General features: G+C 42.5%; 2 protein-coding genes across 4 annotated transcripts in view; one reads left to right on the top strand and one right to left on the bottom strand.

Moving 5' to 3' along the window:
- Window positions 1-1,861: 1,861 nt before the first annotated feature.
- On the bottom strand, window positions 1,862-15,803 carry PARP2 (poly(ADP-ribose) polymerase 2). Its single transcript, XM_032261287.1, has 16 exons — window positions 15,665-15,803; window positions 13,933-14,088; window positions 13,556-13,626; window positions 11,572-11,622; window positions 8,969-9,065; window positions 8,415-8,490; window positions 7,179-7,281; window positions 5,572-5,734; window positions 4,877-5,015; window positions 4,030-4,093; window positions 3,814-3,948; window positions 3,406-3,533; window positions 3,147-3,246; window positions 2,615-2,713; window positions 2,246-2,370; window positions 1,862-2,128 (listed from the first exon to the last, which is right to left on the bottom strand). The coding sequence occupies exons 1-16, from the start codon at window positions 15,708-15,710 to the stop codon at window positions 1,969-1,971; spliced, it is 1,713 nt and encodes a 570-aa protein (XP_032117178.1). The 5' UTR covers window positions 15,711-15,803; the 3' UTR covers window positions 1,862-1,968.
- A 95-nt stretch (window positions 15,804-15,898) lies between these two features.
- The window catches only part of CCNB1IP1 (cyclin B1 interacting protein 1), a 35,457-nt gene continuing 33,107 nt past the window's right edge, over window positions 15,899-18,248 (top strand). For all 3 annotated transcript variants that reach the window (XM_032261298.1, XM_032261301.1, XM_032261302.1), the window contains exon 1: window positions 15,899-16,320. The gene's annotated coding sequence lies outside the window, so the exon portion shown is untranslated. The remainder of the gene's footprint in view (window positions 16,321-18,248) is intronic.

The following is an 18,248-nucleotide window of genomic DNA, read 5'->3' as shown; positions in this document are numbered from 1 at the left end:
TATATCTTAAGTTTTTTGAGGCTATGCAAGTATCATTTTCCTGTCTAAGCATTCGTCGATGGATCTTGACTGCAATATTATTATTGTGGTTTTCTAATCATGATTGTCTATTCCTCTCCATTTTCCCTAATATTTTCTATTTCCCTTTGACATTTATTTATTGAAATTCTTTTTATTTTTTTGAGACTGGGTCTTGTTCTGTGACCCAGGCTAAAGTGCAGAGACATTGATCATAGCTTGTTGCACTCATACTCCTGGGTTCAAGCGATCCTCCTGCCCCAGCCTTCCAAGTAGCTGGGACTACAGGCATGCCTCACCACGCCTGGCTTTTATATTTGTAGAGATGAGTTCTCACTATGTTGTTCAGGCTGATCTTGAACTTCTGGCCTCAAGCGATCCTCCCACCTCGGCCTTTCAGTGTTGGGATGACAGGTGTGAGCCACCACACCTAGTCCGAAATTCTGAAGGGAATTTTATCCCTTCCTACCAATTTATGTCTTCAATTATTGACTTGTATCAGCATAAATACATGAGTATTTATTTTTTTTCTTTAGGAGCCTCTTGAATTTTCATACCAAAACTTCATTGTACTTATATTTCAGTACCTTTTTATAGCCAATGTTTACATAGGATAAAAATATATACTTAAAGCCTGACATGGTGGCTCACGCCTGTAATCCCAACACTTTGGGAGGCCAACGTGGGTGGATCACAAGGTCAGGAGTTCCAGACCAACCTGGCCAACGTGCTGAAACCCCATCTCTACTAAAGATACAAAAAATTAGCTGGGTGTGGTGGTGCACACCTGTAATCCCAGCTAATCAGGAGGCTGAGGAAGAAGATAGAAAGATATTGGTCTATAGTTTTACTTTCTTTTTTTTTTTTTGAGACGGAGTTTCACTCATGTTACCCAGGCTGGAGTGCAATGGCGTGATCTCGGCTCACTGCAACCTCCGCCTCCTGGGTTCAGGCAATTCTCCTGCCTCAGCCTCCTGAGTAGCTGGGATTACAGGCACGCACCACCATGCCAAGCTAATTTTTTGTTTTTTTAGTAGAGATGGGGTTTCACCATGTTGACCAGGATGGTCTCGATCTCTTGACCTCGTGATCCACCCGCCTCGGCCTCCCAAAGTGCTGGGATTACAGGCTTGAGCCACCGCGCCCGGCCCTTATAGTTTTACTTTCTTGTGATATCTTTATCTGGTTTTGATTTCATACTGCCTTATGCAATTAGTTGCAAAGTATTCCCTCTTTTCTATTCTTTGGAAAATTATGTCATCTGCTTCAGTTTTAATAGCATATTACTTCAATGAGTAGATATATTTGACTAGTTCCTTATCTATGGATCTTTTTGTGTACACCAATGCCTCAGTGACATCTATGCAAACATATATAAGTTTTAGGTCAAAGGGCATGTACATTTCAAATTTTGATAGATATTCAAAATCTGGTTTCTAAAAAGTTACATGTATTGAGGCTTTGTGACAGTCTTCCAAAGGCTTCCCAAATTTTTGGACATGTGGTAAATCCTAAGATGTTAAGTAGTTGGAGACCCAGGCTGCAGCTGATACATCTGAAAAAGGCAAGTGACTATGTATGGATGGGAAAAAGACAACTTAGCCTTTGTTGCCTCTACCCTTCCTGCAATAATGCTCAACAAATTCCAGTTTGCAGAAAAATTGAATTAAACAGGGAAAAGCATTAGCCCCACCCATTAGTATCCCTCAATGCACAGATGCCACTAAGAACAAGATACTGAATAACTTGCAGAGCAGTGAGTACTTTCTGCCCTGGAAATGAAAATCTACTAATATCAGAAGAAATATGTGCTTGGAGAAATAAAGCCCAAAGAAGCCAGTGGTAGAGTTGTACAGTTTTTATTATATAAAGTATCACAAAATTTAAAAGTACAACACTGCTTATTTTCTTGCTTGAAGATCAGATCTCTGGTTTATTTAATATCAACATTCAGCATAGCTGCAGGAAATTAAACTGAACCTTTAAAAGGTACCGCATACGGACCTGGTTGGGGTTATAGACAATATATTCATTGTAGTTGAGGGTATAACCATCTGGATTCAAAATTCCTGTGTCACTTGCTGGTCCTAAGGGTACTGTACTCCCATTCCTGCCAAATGGAAGAAAAGTATGTCAACATCAGTCTCTGGTTCAGAAGCTGGAATAGAGAAAGTAGTCTTATGTGGCCAAAAGGAGTCTTCTAGCCCTCCTGGTTCTGAGTACTTACAGGGTGACGAAGTGAGCAGGACTGGGAGCTATCTTGCCCAGCCCCTTGGTGCTGTGTTTACCTTGAAGCAATCCTTCGGCCTTAGGATTGGCCTCTAGCAGTTCATTACACTGACCTAGAGCTACCTGCAAAGCAAAAAATCTTTGAATGCCCATATTCTACTAAAAATTAGATGGCTCCAGAGCCAAACGGAAAATCCCATCAGTACTTTTTTCCCCTACTCCAGCAGAGGAATCCAGTGTATTAAAAATTGCAGTTGGTTCTCTCTCAAGTTATCCCAAGTAAACCTCTTGGTTCTGGGTTCAAACTTTCCTCACTGGAAAAAAGTGGGAATTAATAAACTAGAGCTCAGACATACTCCTGCCTCACCTCTGATAAGAGCAGCAGTCCTGTATTCTTTAGGCGAGATGCAAAGCAGTAATTGGCACTCTTGGAAGACATGTCAGCAAAATAGATTCCTTTTCCAAACTGAAATATATAAATGAATACCAAGGTCAGCTTCTAAGCCACTGTGTTAGAGAGAAGGTGTATAGCACCAGCCCTGTTTTTCCATTCCCTTAAACACAATATAGACCCTTCTCCATTTCCCTCACAATTCTGTCCTAGAGAGGGTAGAAGCACCTGTGAATTTCTGCCTTCTGAGGGAAAGGCGAGGTATCTTTAGGAATTTAAAGAAAGAAGGACACAGTAAAACATGACAAGGTTATCAGTGAGCTGGCTTAACTGTTGGGGAGGAGATTTAAAGAAAGAAGGACACAGTAAAACATGACAAGGTTATCAGTGAGCTGGCTTAACTGTTGGGGAGGAGAAGTACCTAATCCTAATCTCGAAAAAAAAAACCACTGAGAACATTACTGTATCCCTTTCCCCTGTGCTCCTCCCAGAGTTCAATTTCACTCACCATGTAACCTGTGATGGGAGCTTCAGGTGGGGCAATTCGAAGCCCATGGCTCAAGATTCCTACCCAGTTACTCAGCCTGGAGCCATGCCATAGAAGCATCCTACGGAAAAGTCAATATTATTGTACTCTGTTGTTTTGCATAGATAGGCCATAAGCAAAAAAAGCCAACACCTTCCTCTGCCTCCTTTTTATAAGTTTTGTAGCTGCACTTTTTGGGCAAGGAGTGTCTGTCTTTTCAAAGCCAAAGCTAGACTCAGACCTGTTATGAAGGTCCTCTCTGAAGGCTTCTTTCTCACCCTTCTTCTCCACTTCAAACAAATCCAGCAAGGTCATGGTATAGTCACTGTGTGTGGGAGCATGAGTAGATTGTAAGTACTGGGAAATCACCTGTGAAAAATAAGACAAAAAGGCCAGTGTGTACGCTACAAGAGACTGAGTTGAACTGAAAAATTTGGGGATTCTGATACAACTTGGCAGAACTTTCTGCTCCCAAAGGCTTACAAGGCAGCGAGGAAGAACCTGGCCTTCTCAAATTCCTAGTACATAAAAAAAGTCTCCCCTAACTGACAATTTCCTGTTAACCAGAAGTAGTTAGAAAACAGTGGGATAGGGGAGGTGGTCTTAAGGGTGCAAAAGAAGTCTGAAAATAAATAATCATTTTTCTTACTTTGAATTCATAACTTTCATGGTCAAGAGGGCGCAAGGCACAATGTAGGTTTCTATAGTGTTGGTCCAGTGGGTGTTCTGGGCTTTGCAGCTCTGTTTTCACCAGCTTAATAGCAATTTCAATGTCTCCCAAAGCCTGAGAAGATGAGATACAGAATCAGTGTGGGAGGAACCTGGGATAAGGGATATAATACTTCTCAATTCATACATATCTCACCTCTAGTAATTGTATTTTTTCTGACAGCTCCTTCTGTGTCCGGATTAGTGGAGGAGTACGGAGTCTAAGAACAGAGATATAACTCATAATGAGCTCTCTGAGGTGTGGCTAAAAGGCTCATGACTAAACATAGAAGATGACAGATAGGTCCTCTCTCAACAGGTTTTCCATTTGAGAGAGAAAGATCTGTAAAAAGATCTTAACTTCCAAATATATAAAATAATTTTAAATACATACTCAGTAAAGATGAACTATGTGGATTTTGACTTTTGAGACCAGAGTTGAAATTCTTTTTTATAAAATCATTTAAAAAATAAGTTACATGGGTATCAATAAGGAACAGTTTGGATATAGTTCTATCTAGAAGCATAGGCAGACCTGTTGACCACTCAGGGTTATTTCTAGGTCACAGGGCTCTAGAAAGCAGTAAAAGGAATAGAAATAGGATGAAAACCAGAAACCAGAATCAACCAATGTAAAATGTTACTTTGTCTGATATCACTTGAGTTCACAGAAATGGTGTTTGTGTGGCTTGTCACCTCAAATAGGAAAAGGGGGTGATATGCCTGAAGGTGTTTTACTTGGTGGTTGGATACCTAGAACCATTCCCTCTTGAGTTGGTAACTTCTACTTTGTCAGAGAATATAGCTGTGGTCAAGCCAGGAGACTGCATCCCATATTTGTAAGCTGATTAAATAGGCTGCCCACATATCATTTTGTTTCTGTACCTATTCAAGACGATCATTTCCTTAGGAATAAAATATTTAAAAGATTATAGTTGCTGCTGATTGATACAGGGGATATGTATACGTAGAAGAACAAAGTGAAGTAACAGCACAGGCCTTACCCAAAGTCATGTGGAATCCTGGTGTAGAATTCATTGCATGCTTCCACGAGAGCTCGTCCATGCTGGCCAGCCCGAATACAATCCTCAATCTTCTTAAGAGACTGGTAACCTGCCTTGATTTGCGCCACTGTCAGCTTCCCTGCAGGCCCAGCCAGAGATCAGACTGCAAACCAGGGTCCCATTTTGTAAACTGTACTTACGTCCTTGCCTAAAAAGGACTTTGACCTTTCAATTTTTTTTTTTTTTTTGAGATGGAGTCTCACTCCTGTTGCCCAGTCTGAGTGCAGTGGCACAAACACAGCTAAATGTAGCCTCAACTTCCCAGGCTCAGGTGATCCTCCCACCTCAGCCTCCCAAATAGCTGGACCACAGGCACACACCACCATGCCTGGCTAATTTTTCAATTTTTAGTAGAGATGGGATCTTGCCATGTTGCCTAGGCTGGTTTCAAACTTCTGGGTTCAAGCAATCCACCTGCCTTGGCCTCCCAAAGTGTTGGGATTATAGGCATGAGCCACCACACCCAGCCTCAACTTTCAAAATAGTTCCTTCTCCCTCCATACAACCTGTCACAGCAAATCCCATTTTCTTCATTCAGTACTATCAGCAAGCTTTAAATCATAATGGTAATAAAATACCATTAAAGGAACTAGGAATTATGAGGAGAGAATGCAGAACAAAATGTGAAGTCCTACCAAGTGGGGCTTTCTTGGTATTATACTTCATTTCTATCATCATCTCTTCCATGGCTTGAACATTACAGATCAACTTTATTAACTCCTGTACCCGAAGATCTAGCTGTGACTCTGGCTTCAAGGGAGATTTAAGAGATTCCTCTTTTTTTGTTTCCTCTTCATCCTATAGCAAAAAACAAACAAAGAAAATCTAAGAAATCATCTCTAGGTTACTTATAACACCCAATATCACACAACGTAAATGCTTTGTAAAGTTTTTATACTGCATTGTCTAGGGAATAATGACAAGCAAGGAAAAAAGGCTGTCCAGGTTCGGTACAGAAGCAATTTCTTTTTTAGAATATTTTTGATCCTCAGTTAACTGAATCCATGGATATGGAGGGTTGACCAGGCTAGTTCTGCCTCCTCCACGGTACAACTCAGCATAAGTCTAAAAAAAAAAAGCCTTCCTCATTATGTCAGCGTGTAAAAATAGTTATTATGTCTCAGATCTTCCCATCTTAAAAAGACAAATTTCTCCATTTTTTTGGGTATGTGACTGTTTCAGAACAGTTTCAGCATTCTGGTATACCTATCTAAATTAATTTTTTTTTAATGGTGGTATATACCCAGAATTGAAAACAAATTTAAATGTAATTGTTTAATCACTTTGATTTTTTTATTGCTCCTCTCTTGGTCCATTAACAATAAACTTCTGTAAATAGGGCCTAATATTTTATAACAACCCTAGAAGGCTGGGCGAGGTGGCTTATGCCTGTAATCCCAGCACTTTGGGAGGCCGAGGCAGGCGATCACCCAAGCTCAGGAGTTCAAGACCATCCTGGCTAACATGGTGAAATCCCATCTCTACTAAAAAAAAAAATAAATAAAAAATAAAAATAGCCAGACATAGTGGCGGGCACCTATAGTCCCAGCTACTTGGGAGGCTGAGACAGGAGAATCACTTGAACCTGGAGGTTGCAGTGAGCCGAGACTGCACCATTGCACTCCAACCTGGGCAAAAGAACAAAACTCTGTCTCAAAAAAAAAAAAAAAAAAAAAAAAAAAAAAAACACCAAAAAACCACCACTGTGGTAAATAACAGAGACTAGAAGGGCACATTCTGTCCTCATTCTTATTGTCCCTTCGGGATTACAAAGATCATTGAGAGCACCCCTACCCCTGAGGTACGAAGTAGAAAGGACTCAAGATACCGTGACCTGTCCCAGTCTAGGAATGATCTAAGCTATTCTGCTTTGCCCTGATTAAGAAGAAACAGGATTAGGTCTGGTGGCTCATGCCTGTAACCTCAGAACTTTGGGAGGCCAAGACAGGAGGACTGCTTGAGCCCAGGAATTTCAGACCAGCCTGGGCAACATAGTGAAATCTCATCTTTCCAAAAAAAGAAGAAAGAAAAATCATCTGGGCAGAGTGGTAGGTACCTGTAGTCTCTGATACTGGGGAGGCTGAGGTGGGAGGATCACTTCAGCCTAGAGATCTTGAGGCTGCAATGGGCCATGATTGTGCCACTGCACTTCAGTCTGGGCAAGAGAGCACAATCTTGTCTCTAAAGAATAAGTAAAATAAAGAAGAAACAGGTTTACCCCCAAAAGTATAATGAGAGTTACCTGAGTATTGGTGGCATAGTCCATCTGTAGCATATCATATTTTCCAGGCACCTTCTCAAATTTTTCTCGATCTTCCCAATTGTTTTTTGTTTTGTCAAGGAATCTGTAGAGTCCAATGTGTAAGAAAACTTTACAAATAAAGGTCTACTATGAAGATGGACTTACAACTGTTTCCTTAGACAGAAAATCCCCCAACAATTTATTTTCCACCACCGATCTCCTTTACCCATCAACTTTCCATAAATCAAAATCTGTCTAATTCTAAACGAGGACATTAAATGGACAAAAAACTCTGGAGACAAATGGAATTTTAAAAACAGGTAAAAACAATGCTTGTCCTTCCCAAACACCACAAAAGCCGTCAAGATTTTAAATAGCCATCTAATCCCTTTCCCTGAAAGAAACATGTTCTCAAATTCTCCAAAAAGTTCTTCATCTGTATCATAAGGTTTCAAGAATTCTAGCTGAATATTCTCTCTTTTTTTTTTTTTTTTTTGTAGAGTCAGCTGTGTCACTTTGTTGCCCAGGCCGGTATCAAACTCCTAGCTTCAAGCAATCATCCCACCTTAGCCTCCCAAAGTGCTGGGATTATAGGCGTGAGCTACTGCACCCAGCATCTGGCTGAATATTCTCTACCCCATGACAGTCTTCACTTATCCCAAATTTCCTCAATTTGTTGGTGATGTGTTAAATATATTAGATCCTTCTGTTTTTAGTGACTTTCAAGGTTCTGGTTTGATTTAATCACTAAGGATGCAGTTTGGTGTTTCAACCACAGAATGTCAGGGTGAAAAGACATTAATATTGAGGCCAAATCACACCTATAAAATGAAAACTTTTTTATAAGCCACACATTTATAAAATTCTTAGAGAAGGCAGGGTGCAGTGGCTCACACCTGTAATCCCAGCATTTTGGGAGGCGAGGGCAGGTAGATCACCTGAAGTCAGGAGTTTGAGACCAGCCTGGCCAAAATGGCCAAACCCCATCGCTACTAAAAATACAAAAATTAGCTGGGCATGGTGGCTGGCGCCTATAATCCCAGCTACTTGGGAGGCTGAGGCAGGAGAATTGCTTGAACCCAGAAGGCAGAGGTTGCAGTGAGCTGAGATCACGCCATTGCACTCCAGCCTGGGCAACAAGAGCAAAATTCCATCTTAAAAAAAAAAAATTATTGAAGAAGATAACATTTAAGAAGAGGAGGGTATTTTTTTCTGTAGTTACTTTTTAACACTTACTTCTTCTGAAAGATTTCCTTGGCCTTGTTGAGATTGCCTGAACAAGCCACCAGGCTGTGCTGTCCCATTTTCCCAACTGCAAAGTAAATGCCACACATAAGATATTTCCTTACAAAGGACAAAGGTATTTCTATACTAGAAAAAAAAAAAAAAAAAAAAAAAAGGAAAAAAGAAGATATTCCCTAATAGAAACAAGCCATCTCTCCAAGATCTCTCTGCTTAACATCTGACTAACAGGCAGGAAAGGGAGAAGGGAAAGGAAAGGACGAACTAATCATGTTAACACAAGTTACTTGCTAACTGCCACAGTCTATGAGCACTACTAGCAGTTCAACTACAGAAGAATTTTCAGCCTCAATGGGCTGCTCTTAGTTTTCTCAGTGGGAACTTCCTAAGGAGGATGCCTGCCATTCCCCAATTTCAAGATGCCCAACTTGATTCCTAGTCAGAGCCTCTACTGACCCAATTTAAACCCAGAGAATCCTTTGGCCACTCACTAAGCTGCTTCTGGCTTTCTGAATGCCAACTCATAAAATCACAATAAAAATCATTACCTCGGCCCCATCTCATCCAAACACTGAAGTTCCTCTCGGCATCATCTTCTAATAGCTGAATCAGATAGTACTTGTTGTTGTTGAACTGGAGATTAGTCTATGCGCAGTGAAAAAAAAAAAAAGTTTTGCAAATGGAAATCACATAAACCAATGATTTATCCTTCATGACAGGTGCCAGTAATTTCCATAAGGAAAAGGAAAGAAAATTATATTCCTGTATCAGGCAAGAAAATTATGTTCCTGTAAAATTAAAAATATGAAGAAGAAATAGGGCTTATACATTAAACTTTGGATTCTTAGAAATTAAAGTGGGAGCCTAGATGCTTCCTAAAACCCTCTATCCAATCTCAAATATCCTACATTGGATGGCTCCTCCTGTTTTTTCCTGCCTCAGCTCCCTATTTAGATATTTTCTTTTCTTCTTTTTTTTGAGATGGAGTTGTCAGGCTGGAGTGCAGTGGCATGAACTCGATTCACTGCAACCTCCGCTTCCTAGGTTCAAGCAATTTTCCTGCCTCAGCCTCAGCCTCCCGAGTAGCTGGTACTACAGGTATGTGCCATCATACCCAGCTAATTTTGGTATTTTTGTTATTTATTTATTTATTTATTTATTTTGAGACGGAGTTTCACTCATGTTACCCAGGCTGGAGTGTAATGGCGCGATCTCGGCTCACCGCAACCTCCGCCTCCTGGGTTCAGGCAATTCTCCTGCCTCAGCCTCCTGAGTAGCTGGGATTACAGGCACGCACCACCATGCCCAGCTAATTTTTTGTATTTTTAGTAGAGACGGGGTTTCACCATGTTGACCAGGATGGTCTCGATCTCTTGACCTCGTGATCCACCTGCCTCGGCCTCCCAAAGTGCTAGGATTACAGGCTTGAGCCACCGCGCCCAGCCAATTTTGGTATTTTTGTTTTAGAGACAGGGTTTCACCATGTTGGCCAGGATGGTCTCGATCTCTTGACCTCATGATCCACCCACCTCGGCTTCCCAAGTCCTGGGATTACAGGCTTGAGCCACCTGCCCAGCCACTATTGAGATGTTTTCTAAGCTATCTGTGTTTTCCAGTTCCCAATCCACTCCCGATAATTATTTCTCAAATGAAAACAATTTTGATGCTCCAAAGGTCTAAAACTGTTATGTTCAACTGTTATATGACTTATTTTTTGACAGTTCTACTCACAACTTTGGTTTGTCAGCTACAGCAATTTGACAATGAGCTGAGAGCAGGGCAATACTGGGAGGAGACAAGGGATATGCAAACCCATGGCCACATCTGTCCTATAACTAACCTGACTGAGAATATGGCCAGTATCTAAAAAGAGGTATTTGTAAGTAAATCCCTCAGAGTGAAGAGAGAGAGAAGTCCATGATAAGGCACAGCAGCTGGTATTATATGGCCAAGCCCTGGATATGGAGGCATTCTTCTTTGTTAAGCATGCTGCCCCTTCCTACCTCTATCTCCTGTCGTACTTGGTCACATTTTAAAGCCACTGTATGACCTTAGTCCCCTGGTGAAAAAAAAAAGGTCATTAGATGTTAGAACAAAAAGGGGCCTTGGCAAAAAGTGTACCATAAGGAAAATCAAAAGGTAAATGACAAATCTGGAAAATATATACCTGTAAGCAATTTATGTTACAGACAAAAGGCTATTCTCCATATTATATAAAGTTCCTTGAAACCAGTAAGAAAATGACCAACAACCTGTTAGAAAATGTGCAAAACAGCTTTGACCCAGAGGCTCATACCTGTAATCCCAGGGCCTCACAAGTCCAAGGCAGGAGGAGCATTTGAGGCCAAAGATTCAAGACCACCTATCCAATATAGTGAGATTCCCATCTCCACAAAAAATCAAAAAATTTAAAAATTAGTCAGGCTTGGTGGCATGCACCTATAGTCCTAGCTACTCAGGAGGTTGAGGTGGGAAGACTGCTGGAGCCCAGAAGCCCAAGGTTGCAGTGGGCTGACTGCACCAGCTGCACTCCAGCCCGGGTAACAGAACAAGATCCTGCCTATTAAAAAAAAAAAGTACAAAATAATATGAACAGAGAGTTAAGTTTCAATAAATGATATAAAATCTGCAAAAAAAAAAAAAAAATTTCTCACTGAGGACTTTGCTATCAGGTAAGAGGGTACCAGGGCTGAGTACCCAGGTATTTAACCACTAGTGGCAAATATTAATATAGGACTTTAGGCAAGGTGCGGTGGCTTACTCCTGTAATCCCAGCACTTTGGAAGGCTGAGGCAGGTGGATCTCTTGAGGTCCTGAATTCGAGACCAGCCTGGCCAAAATGACAAAACCCTGTCTCTACTAAAAATACAAAAACTTAGCCAGGCATGGTGGTGCACGTCTGTAATCCCAGCTACTCGGGAGGCTGAGGCAGGAGAATTGCTTGAACCTGGGAGGCAGAGGTTGCAGTGAGCCAAGATTATGCCACTGTACTCCAGATTGGGAGATGGAGTGGGACTCTGTCTCAAAAAGAAAATAAATAAAAATTAGAAAACAAAGGACTTTAAAGATCTGAACACTGGGATGCTATCATCAATAATTATCAAGAAGAAGGTCTCATAAATACAATGGTTCCGCCTCTTTTGCCTCTTACCTGATTTAGCATGACATCATAGACATCATTTCCTTCACAGTACACATGAGCCTAGAAAGAGAGAAGGAAAAAAAAGTCAACATTAGTTTCAGCCCTGAGATCCTAAATGAGGCTCTAAATTTTCTTATGGCTCAAGTTGTCATTCTACAGCAACATTAACATCCATGTCCCAGGGAAAGAACTGCAAACCTATGTTCTACCCATAACCTGGGTATAACCTTACCATAACAAAAACATGCTTCCTTTTTTTTTAACTATACCAAAGAATCTAACTGAGTTAGGCTGGGCATGGTGGCTCATGCCTGTAATCCCAGCATTTTGGGAGGCTGCGGTGGTTGGATCACTTGAGGTCAGGAGTTTGAGACCAGCTTGGCCAACACAGTGAAACCCATTTCTACTAAAAATATTAAAATTAGCCCAGGCCAGGCGTGGTGGTGGGTGCCTGTTATCCCAGCTACTCAGGAGGCTGAGGCAGGAGAATCACTTGAACCCAGGAAGTGGAGGTTGCAGTGAGCTGAGATCACATCACTGCACTTTAGCGTGGGTGAAACTCCCTCTCAAAAAAAAAAAAAATTCTGAGTTTAAAAAAACTTGGCTGGGTGCAGTGGCTTACCCCTGTAATCACAGCACTTTGGGAGGCTGAGGCAGGTGGATCAACTGAGATCAGGAGTTTGAGACCAGCTTGGCCAACATAGTGAAACTCCATCTCTACTAAAAATAAAAAATTAGCTGGGCATGGTGGCACGTGCCTGTAGTCACAGCTACTTGGGAGGCTGAGGCAGGAGAATCACTTGAACCTAGGAGGCGGAGGTTGCACTGAGCCGAAATTGAGCCACTGCATTCCAGTCTGGGCGACAGAGTAAGATTCTGTCTCAAAAAAAAAAAAAAAAAGAAAACTTATTGTAGAGGTAGCCTTTCTGTATTTCTTTTTTTTTTTTTTTTTTTTTTTTCCGAGACGGAGTTTCACTCACGTTACCCAGGCTGGAGTGCAATGGCGCGATCTCGGCTCACCGCAACCTCCGCCTCCTGGGTTCAGGCAATTCTCCTGCCTCAGCCTCCTGAGTAGCTGGGATTACAGGCACGCGTCACCATGCCCAGCTAATTTTTTGTATTTTTAGTAGAGACGGGGTTTCACCGTGTTGACCAGGATGGTCTCGATCTCTTGACCTCGTGATCCACCCGCCTCGGCCTCCCAAAGTGCTGGGATTACAGGCTTGAGCCACCGCGCCCGGCGCCTTTCTGTATTTCAAATTCTTTCCCCATTCATCAGTAACTCATGCCATTGGGTACAGTTTCTCATTAGAACAAGAAAACAGTTTTCCCTTAACAATATTTTCTGGTTGAAAAGAGAATGAGGTGTAGAAGGCTGATGGCAACCACAAAAGGTAAGCATGTGGTATCATTTGTGTATTTGTCTCCTTCCAAATCTCATGATGACTTGTAATCCTCAGTATTGGGGGTGGGCCCTAGTAGGAAGTGATTGGATCATGGAAGTGGATTTCTCATGAATGGTTTAGCACCACTCTCTTACTACTGTCCTCTTGATAATGAGTGAGTTCACCCAAGATCTGGTAGTTTAAAAGCATGTGACACCTCCTCCAGTCTCCCTCTCCCCTGCTTTCGCCATGTGAAGTGCCTATTCCTGCTTCACCTGCCATGAGTAAAAGCTTCCTAAGGCCTCCTGAGGAGCAGATACCGCTATGCTTCCTGTACAGCCTCCAGAACCATTAGCCAATTAAATCTGTTTACTTATAAAGTACCCAGTCTCAGGTAATTCTTTATAGCAATGCAAGAATGGTCTAACACACCATGTTAAAAAACACCCTGATTATTAACCCCAAGTCCTACCACTCCTATCCCTTGCCATTGGAGAAAACTAATCACTCATCAATGAATACTAACAATAACCCAGACAAGAGTCCTTATAACAAAGGATGCTCTCTGAGACACCCATGGACTGAAGATCAGTTCCAGAGTCTCTTACCTTACCCACTTTGGCTGTACACTCTGGGTCCACAGGAGCTTTGCCCTTTAACAGCAAGGCCTTCACGGATTCTGAGGAAAAACATATAGGTACTACTTTATGGGAATCAAAAACAGCTGTTGTGGTTAAACAGAAACTTGTCAGGATTAACTTTGCCCTCCCAAGCAATCCTGGTCTTTCCTTATGCCTCAATCCATCTCAAATACATGAAAACGAAGATTCAAGGCAGTAGAATAGTTTTGTGGTATGCCCAAAGGATAGAAAAATTAATTATATCCTGAAAGAAGGAAGAAATAAGAGCTGACATAACAAGATATCATCCCCTCATCCACCCCTATCAGAGACCCTCTTGCTGGCCCATGAGCTCCCTGGCCTACCGTCTTGCTTGTCTTCTGTCCTGTCCTTATTAGCTTTTCCTCCAGCCACAGGCATCTTTTTCGACCCCTGTCTCTGGCATCTGTGAGTTTTCTTGGCAGGGGAAGAGTCTTCTGGAGCTGTGTTGCCATCATTAACTCTTTTGCTTCCATTTAATGCTACAGAATTTGGAAATGGGCAAAGAAGAACGAGTACACCTGAATATGTGTAGATTAAGAGACTGAAAAAAATAAAGAAATGGTTTAAGATAATTTTCTTTTCGGCCGGGCGCGGTGGCTCAAGCCTGTAATCCCAGCACTGTGGGAGGCCGAGGCGGGTGGATCACGAGGTCAAGGGATCGAGACCATTCTGGTCAACATGGTGAAACCCCGTCTCTACTAAAAATACAAAAAATCAGCTGGGCATGGTGGCACGTGCCTGTAATCCCAGCTACTCAGGAGGCTGAGGCAGGAGAATTGCCTGAACCCAGGAGGCGGAGGTTGCGGTGAGCCGAGATCGTGCCATTGCACTCCAGCCTGGGTAACGAGCAAAACTCTGTCTCAAAAAAAAAAAAAAAAAAAAAAAAAGATAATTTTCTTTTCTTTTTCTTTTTTTTTTTTAGGCAGAATCTCACTCTGTCACCCAGGCTGGAGTGCAGTGCTGCGATTTCAGCTCACTGCAACCTCCGCCTCCTGGGTTTAAGTGATTGTTGTGCCTCAGCCTCCCGTGTAGCTGGGATTACAGGTGTGCACCACCATGCCTGGCTAATTTTTGTATTTTTAATAGAGACAGGGTTTCACCCATGTTGGCCAGGCCGGTCTCAAACTCAAGACCTCAAGTGATCTGCCCGCCTCGGCCTCCCAAAATGCTGGGATTACAGACGTGAGCCACCACACCCTGCTGGTTTAAGATAATTTTCTAAGCTTACAAAGAGGCAATAACTGTTGCAACACTACTCTTGTATAACAGTCTGTGGAATTCTTCCTAAATTGCTATTTTAGCCAAATGAAATAAAACAAAATAAAAGGGAGCCCTAGGAGTCTTGTAAGTTCATAGACTGAGGCCTGCCTATCTGTTTTGTTTACTTGTGTCCCAGTGTCCCCCAAATATCCACCTCACACATGAGGTGGTATGGGATAAAGGTTAATAAAGTGCTCAAGGGTTTGTGCCTAACTTAGAGCCTAGCTCTGCTGCTTCTATCTGTAGAGACTTGGAAAAGTATTTGATCTCTTCCTACTTCACTTGCTTCAATATTAGAATACTGTACAACAATATTATATTTCTAGAGAAGTACAGTAGTACCTAATTTATAGGGTGGACCTATGCATTTAAGAACATTATACACATAATACTCTATCTCAAAGGTCTAAGACTTGCATTTTACTCTCTCGAACTGGGATGCATCTTACAATGGACGACATAAGTAGTGAATCATAGTACACCATTTTCAGTGCTTATTCTTTCTTGTGGAGTATAAAATAATGGTGTACCTTACAATTACTTTTTGTAAATTGGATGACATTAGTTATTAACAACACTACTGGCACATTAGTTGTTCCAGGTCCGCAAAGCTTTATGCACAATTATGTAATCCCCAAAGGTACGAAAAACCGAAATTTACAAAATTTAGCACCCAAACTGGTTTGGTTGCCACGTTATGGTTGCCACGTAAGGGGAAGGGTGTCACCGTAGGTGGCATCGTTCCTTTTCTGACTCCCCGCCCCACATTCCGCCCGGCGTTAATACGCTCCAAACCTTTCGCCCTGCTGCCGCCGGTGCTCCGTTGCCGCCGCGCAGCCATGGCATTCGAACTTTGACGTCATCAACCCGCTCCAAGGAATCGCGAGCCCACTGTCAGTTGGCGGGACACCCAGCGCGCGTGCGCCCTGGCAGGAAGACGACTGTGGGGGGACAGGCGAGGTACGACCTGCAATATTTGCATGTCGCTGGGTGTTCTGGGAAGTCACCATAATCGTTAAATGTCTTTACGTATGGGAATCTTATAAGTTCTGCATAGGCCACCCCTTCCCCATAGGGCGGAGGGAAGCTCATCAGTGGGGCCACGAGCTGAGTGCGTCCTGTCACTCAATGCCTATGTCCCTTGGGAAGGTCTGAGACTAGGGCCAGAGGCGGCCCTAACAGGGCTCTCCCTGAGTTTCGGGGAGGTGAGTTCCCAGAGAACGGGTCTCCGCGCGAGGGTCAGACTGGGCAGGAGATGCCGTGGACCCCGCCTTTCGGGGAGGGACCCGGCGGATGCCTCCTTTGCCGGAGCTTGGAACAGACTCACGGCCAGCGAAGCGAGTTCAATGGCTGAGGTGAGGTACCCCGAACGGGGACCTCATAACCCAATTCAGACTACTCTCCCCCGCCCTCTTTTGAAGAAAAACCGAGTGGCGGCGGTAAGGCGAGAGGTTCGGAGCGTATCAACGCCGGGCAGAATGCAGGGCGGGAAGTGGAACGTGGAAAGGTTCCATGAAACTGCAAAAACCCCGTTGGGAACAGAGGGAACCCACGGGCAGGAAGTCCGCGAAATTGCTAATGGTCTTCTGGTTCTTGGTGACGCTAGGTCAGGGGCGCCCAAATATTTGGCTGCATGAGAATCACCGAGTATGGGGACTGTAAACTTAGGCAGATTCCCCACCCCAGACCCTCTGATTCAATAAGCCTGTATTAACTATATCATCGGGTAATCCTGATTTTGGCACCAATATCGTTTAGAATCATATTGTTAGGATAAAATAGTCCCTGTTATAGACCAACCAGAGCAAAATAGCAAAACTCCGTCTCTATAAAAAAAATTTAAAAATTAGCCGGGAGTGGTGGCGCGGGCATGTAATGTAGTCCCAGCTACTCAGGAGGCTGAGGCAGGAGAGTGGCTTGAACTCGGGAGGCGGAGGTTGCAGTGAGCTGACACCGCACTACTAAACTTCAGCCTGGGCAACAGAGCGAGACTGCGTCTCAAAAAAAAAAAAGAGGAAAAAAAGATAAATTTTAATTTTTGTTCATCAAAAGATGTAAAGTTTATTAAGAAAAAACCCCAAATCTCATTATTTGTATGTAATTTGATTATGAATATTTTAAAAGCCAGAAGAAACTACAGGATAAAATTTTTGCCTTAATACAAAGCCTAGCAAGACTGATAGAAAATAGTATATGAAAAGAAATTGTATATTTATAAAAGAGCTTCAAACAACTATAAAGGAAATTTTTGGATAAGGTAGCCTTTACAATAACACCAAAGCATACCAAGTAGTTGGAAATAAATCTAACAAAATGTAGGTGCTCCATAAATGTTTGTTGGATAGGACTGCTTAACCTATTTCAGTGGTACAAAGCCTGTTACATCTGACTTAATTATGGCACAAATAAATTAGACAAGGTCTAAAAGGCAATACTTTGGAGATAGGAAAAATATAATGTAAGGCTTTATGAAATGAAAATTTGTTAAGAATAGGTAATACTTAAGGCTGGGTGCGGTGGCTCACCCCTGTAATCCCAGCACTTTGGGAGGCCAAGGCAGGTGGATCACTTGAGGTCAGGAGTTTGAGACCATCCTGGACATGGTGAAAGCCCATCTCTTAAAAAAAAAAAATAGGTAATACTTAGTAGGCTTTCTTGTGTACTAGACGCTAAGCTAAATGCTTTACATGCATAACCTCATTTAATCTTCTTAAGGATAAAATAGCCAGAATTTATTTAGTTCTTACTGTGCTGTCAGCTTTACATACATCATTTAATTCTCACAACCACCTCATGGGGCATATGTTATCTCCACTTTATAGCTGAGGAAACAACTTTAGAATAATTTATTGGAGATCACATAGTGTATTGCTAGGGCTGCTATAACTACAAACTACAGACAGGATAGCTTAAACAGTAAATTGATTTTGTCATGATTCTGGCAGCTAGAAGCCCAAGATAAAGATCTTCACAGGGGCCGGGCGCGGTGGCTCACGCCTGTAATCCCAGCACTTTGGGAGGCCAAGGCGGGTGGATCACGAGGTCGAGACCATCCTGGTCAAAATGGTGAAACCCAGTCTCTACTAAAAATACAAAAAATTAGCTGGGCATGGTGGCGCGTGCCTGTAATCCCAGCTACTCAGGAGGCTGAGGCAGGAGAATTGCCTGAACCCAGGAGGCGGAGGTTGCGGTGAGCCGAGATCGCGCCATTGCGCTCCAAACTGGGCAACAAGAGAGAAACTCCGACTCAAGACTAAAAAAAAAAAAAAAAAAAAAAAAGATCTTCACAGGGTTGATTTCTTCTAAGGCCTGCCTCTTCCCTCCCTCCTTGGCTGACAGATGGGTGCTGTCCTTCCTCTGTGTGTCTGTGTCCTAATCT

Source organism: Sapajus apella, unplaced genomic scaffold (assembly GCF_009761245.1).
Source record: "Sapajus apella isolate SASKATOON/1434 unplaced genomic scaffold, GSC_monkey_1.0 scaffold122, whole genome shotgun sequence".
In the NCBI taxonomy this organism is placed as follows: domain Eukaryota; kingdom Metazoa; phylum Chordata; class Mammalia; order Primates; family Cebidae; genus Sapajus; species Sapajus apella.
Note: the sequence above shows the minus strand (reverse complement) of the source record. Positions and strands in the feature narration are given on the sequence as shown.

Coding starts and splice junctions, on each gene's coding strand:
- PARP2 (XM_032261287.1), bottom strand. CDS start 15,710: ATGGCTGCGCGGCGGCAACGGAGCACCGGCGGCAGCAGGGCGAAAG. Junction 8,491..8,968: donor TTGGATGAGATGGGGCCGAG/GTAATGATTTTT, acceptor TTTACTTTGCAG/TTGGGAAAATGGGACAGCAC. Junction 3,534..3,813: donor ATGAAAGTTATGAATTCAAA/GTAAGAAAAATG, acceptor TATTTTTCACAG/GTGATTTCCCAGTACTTACA.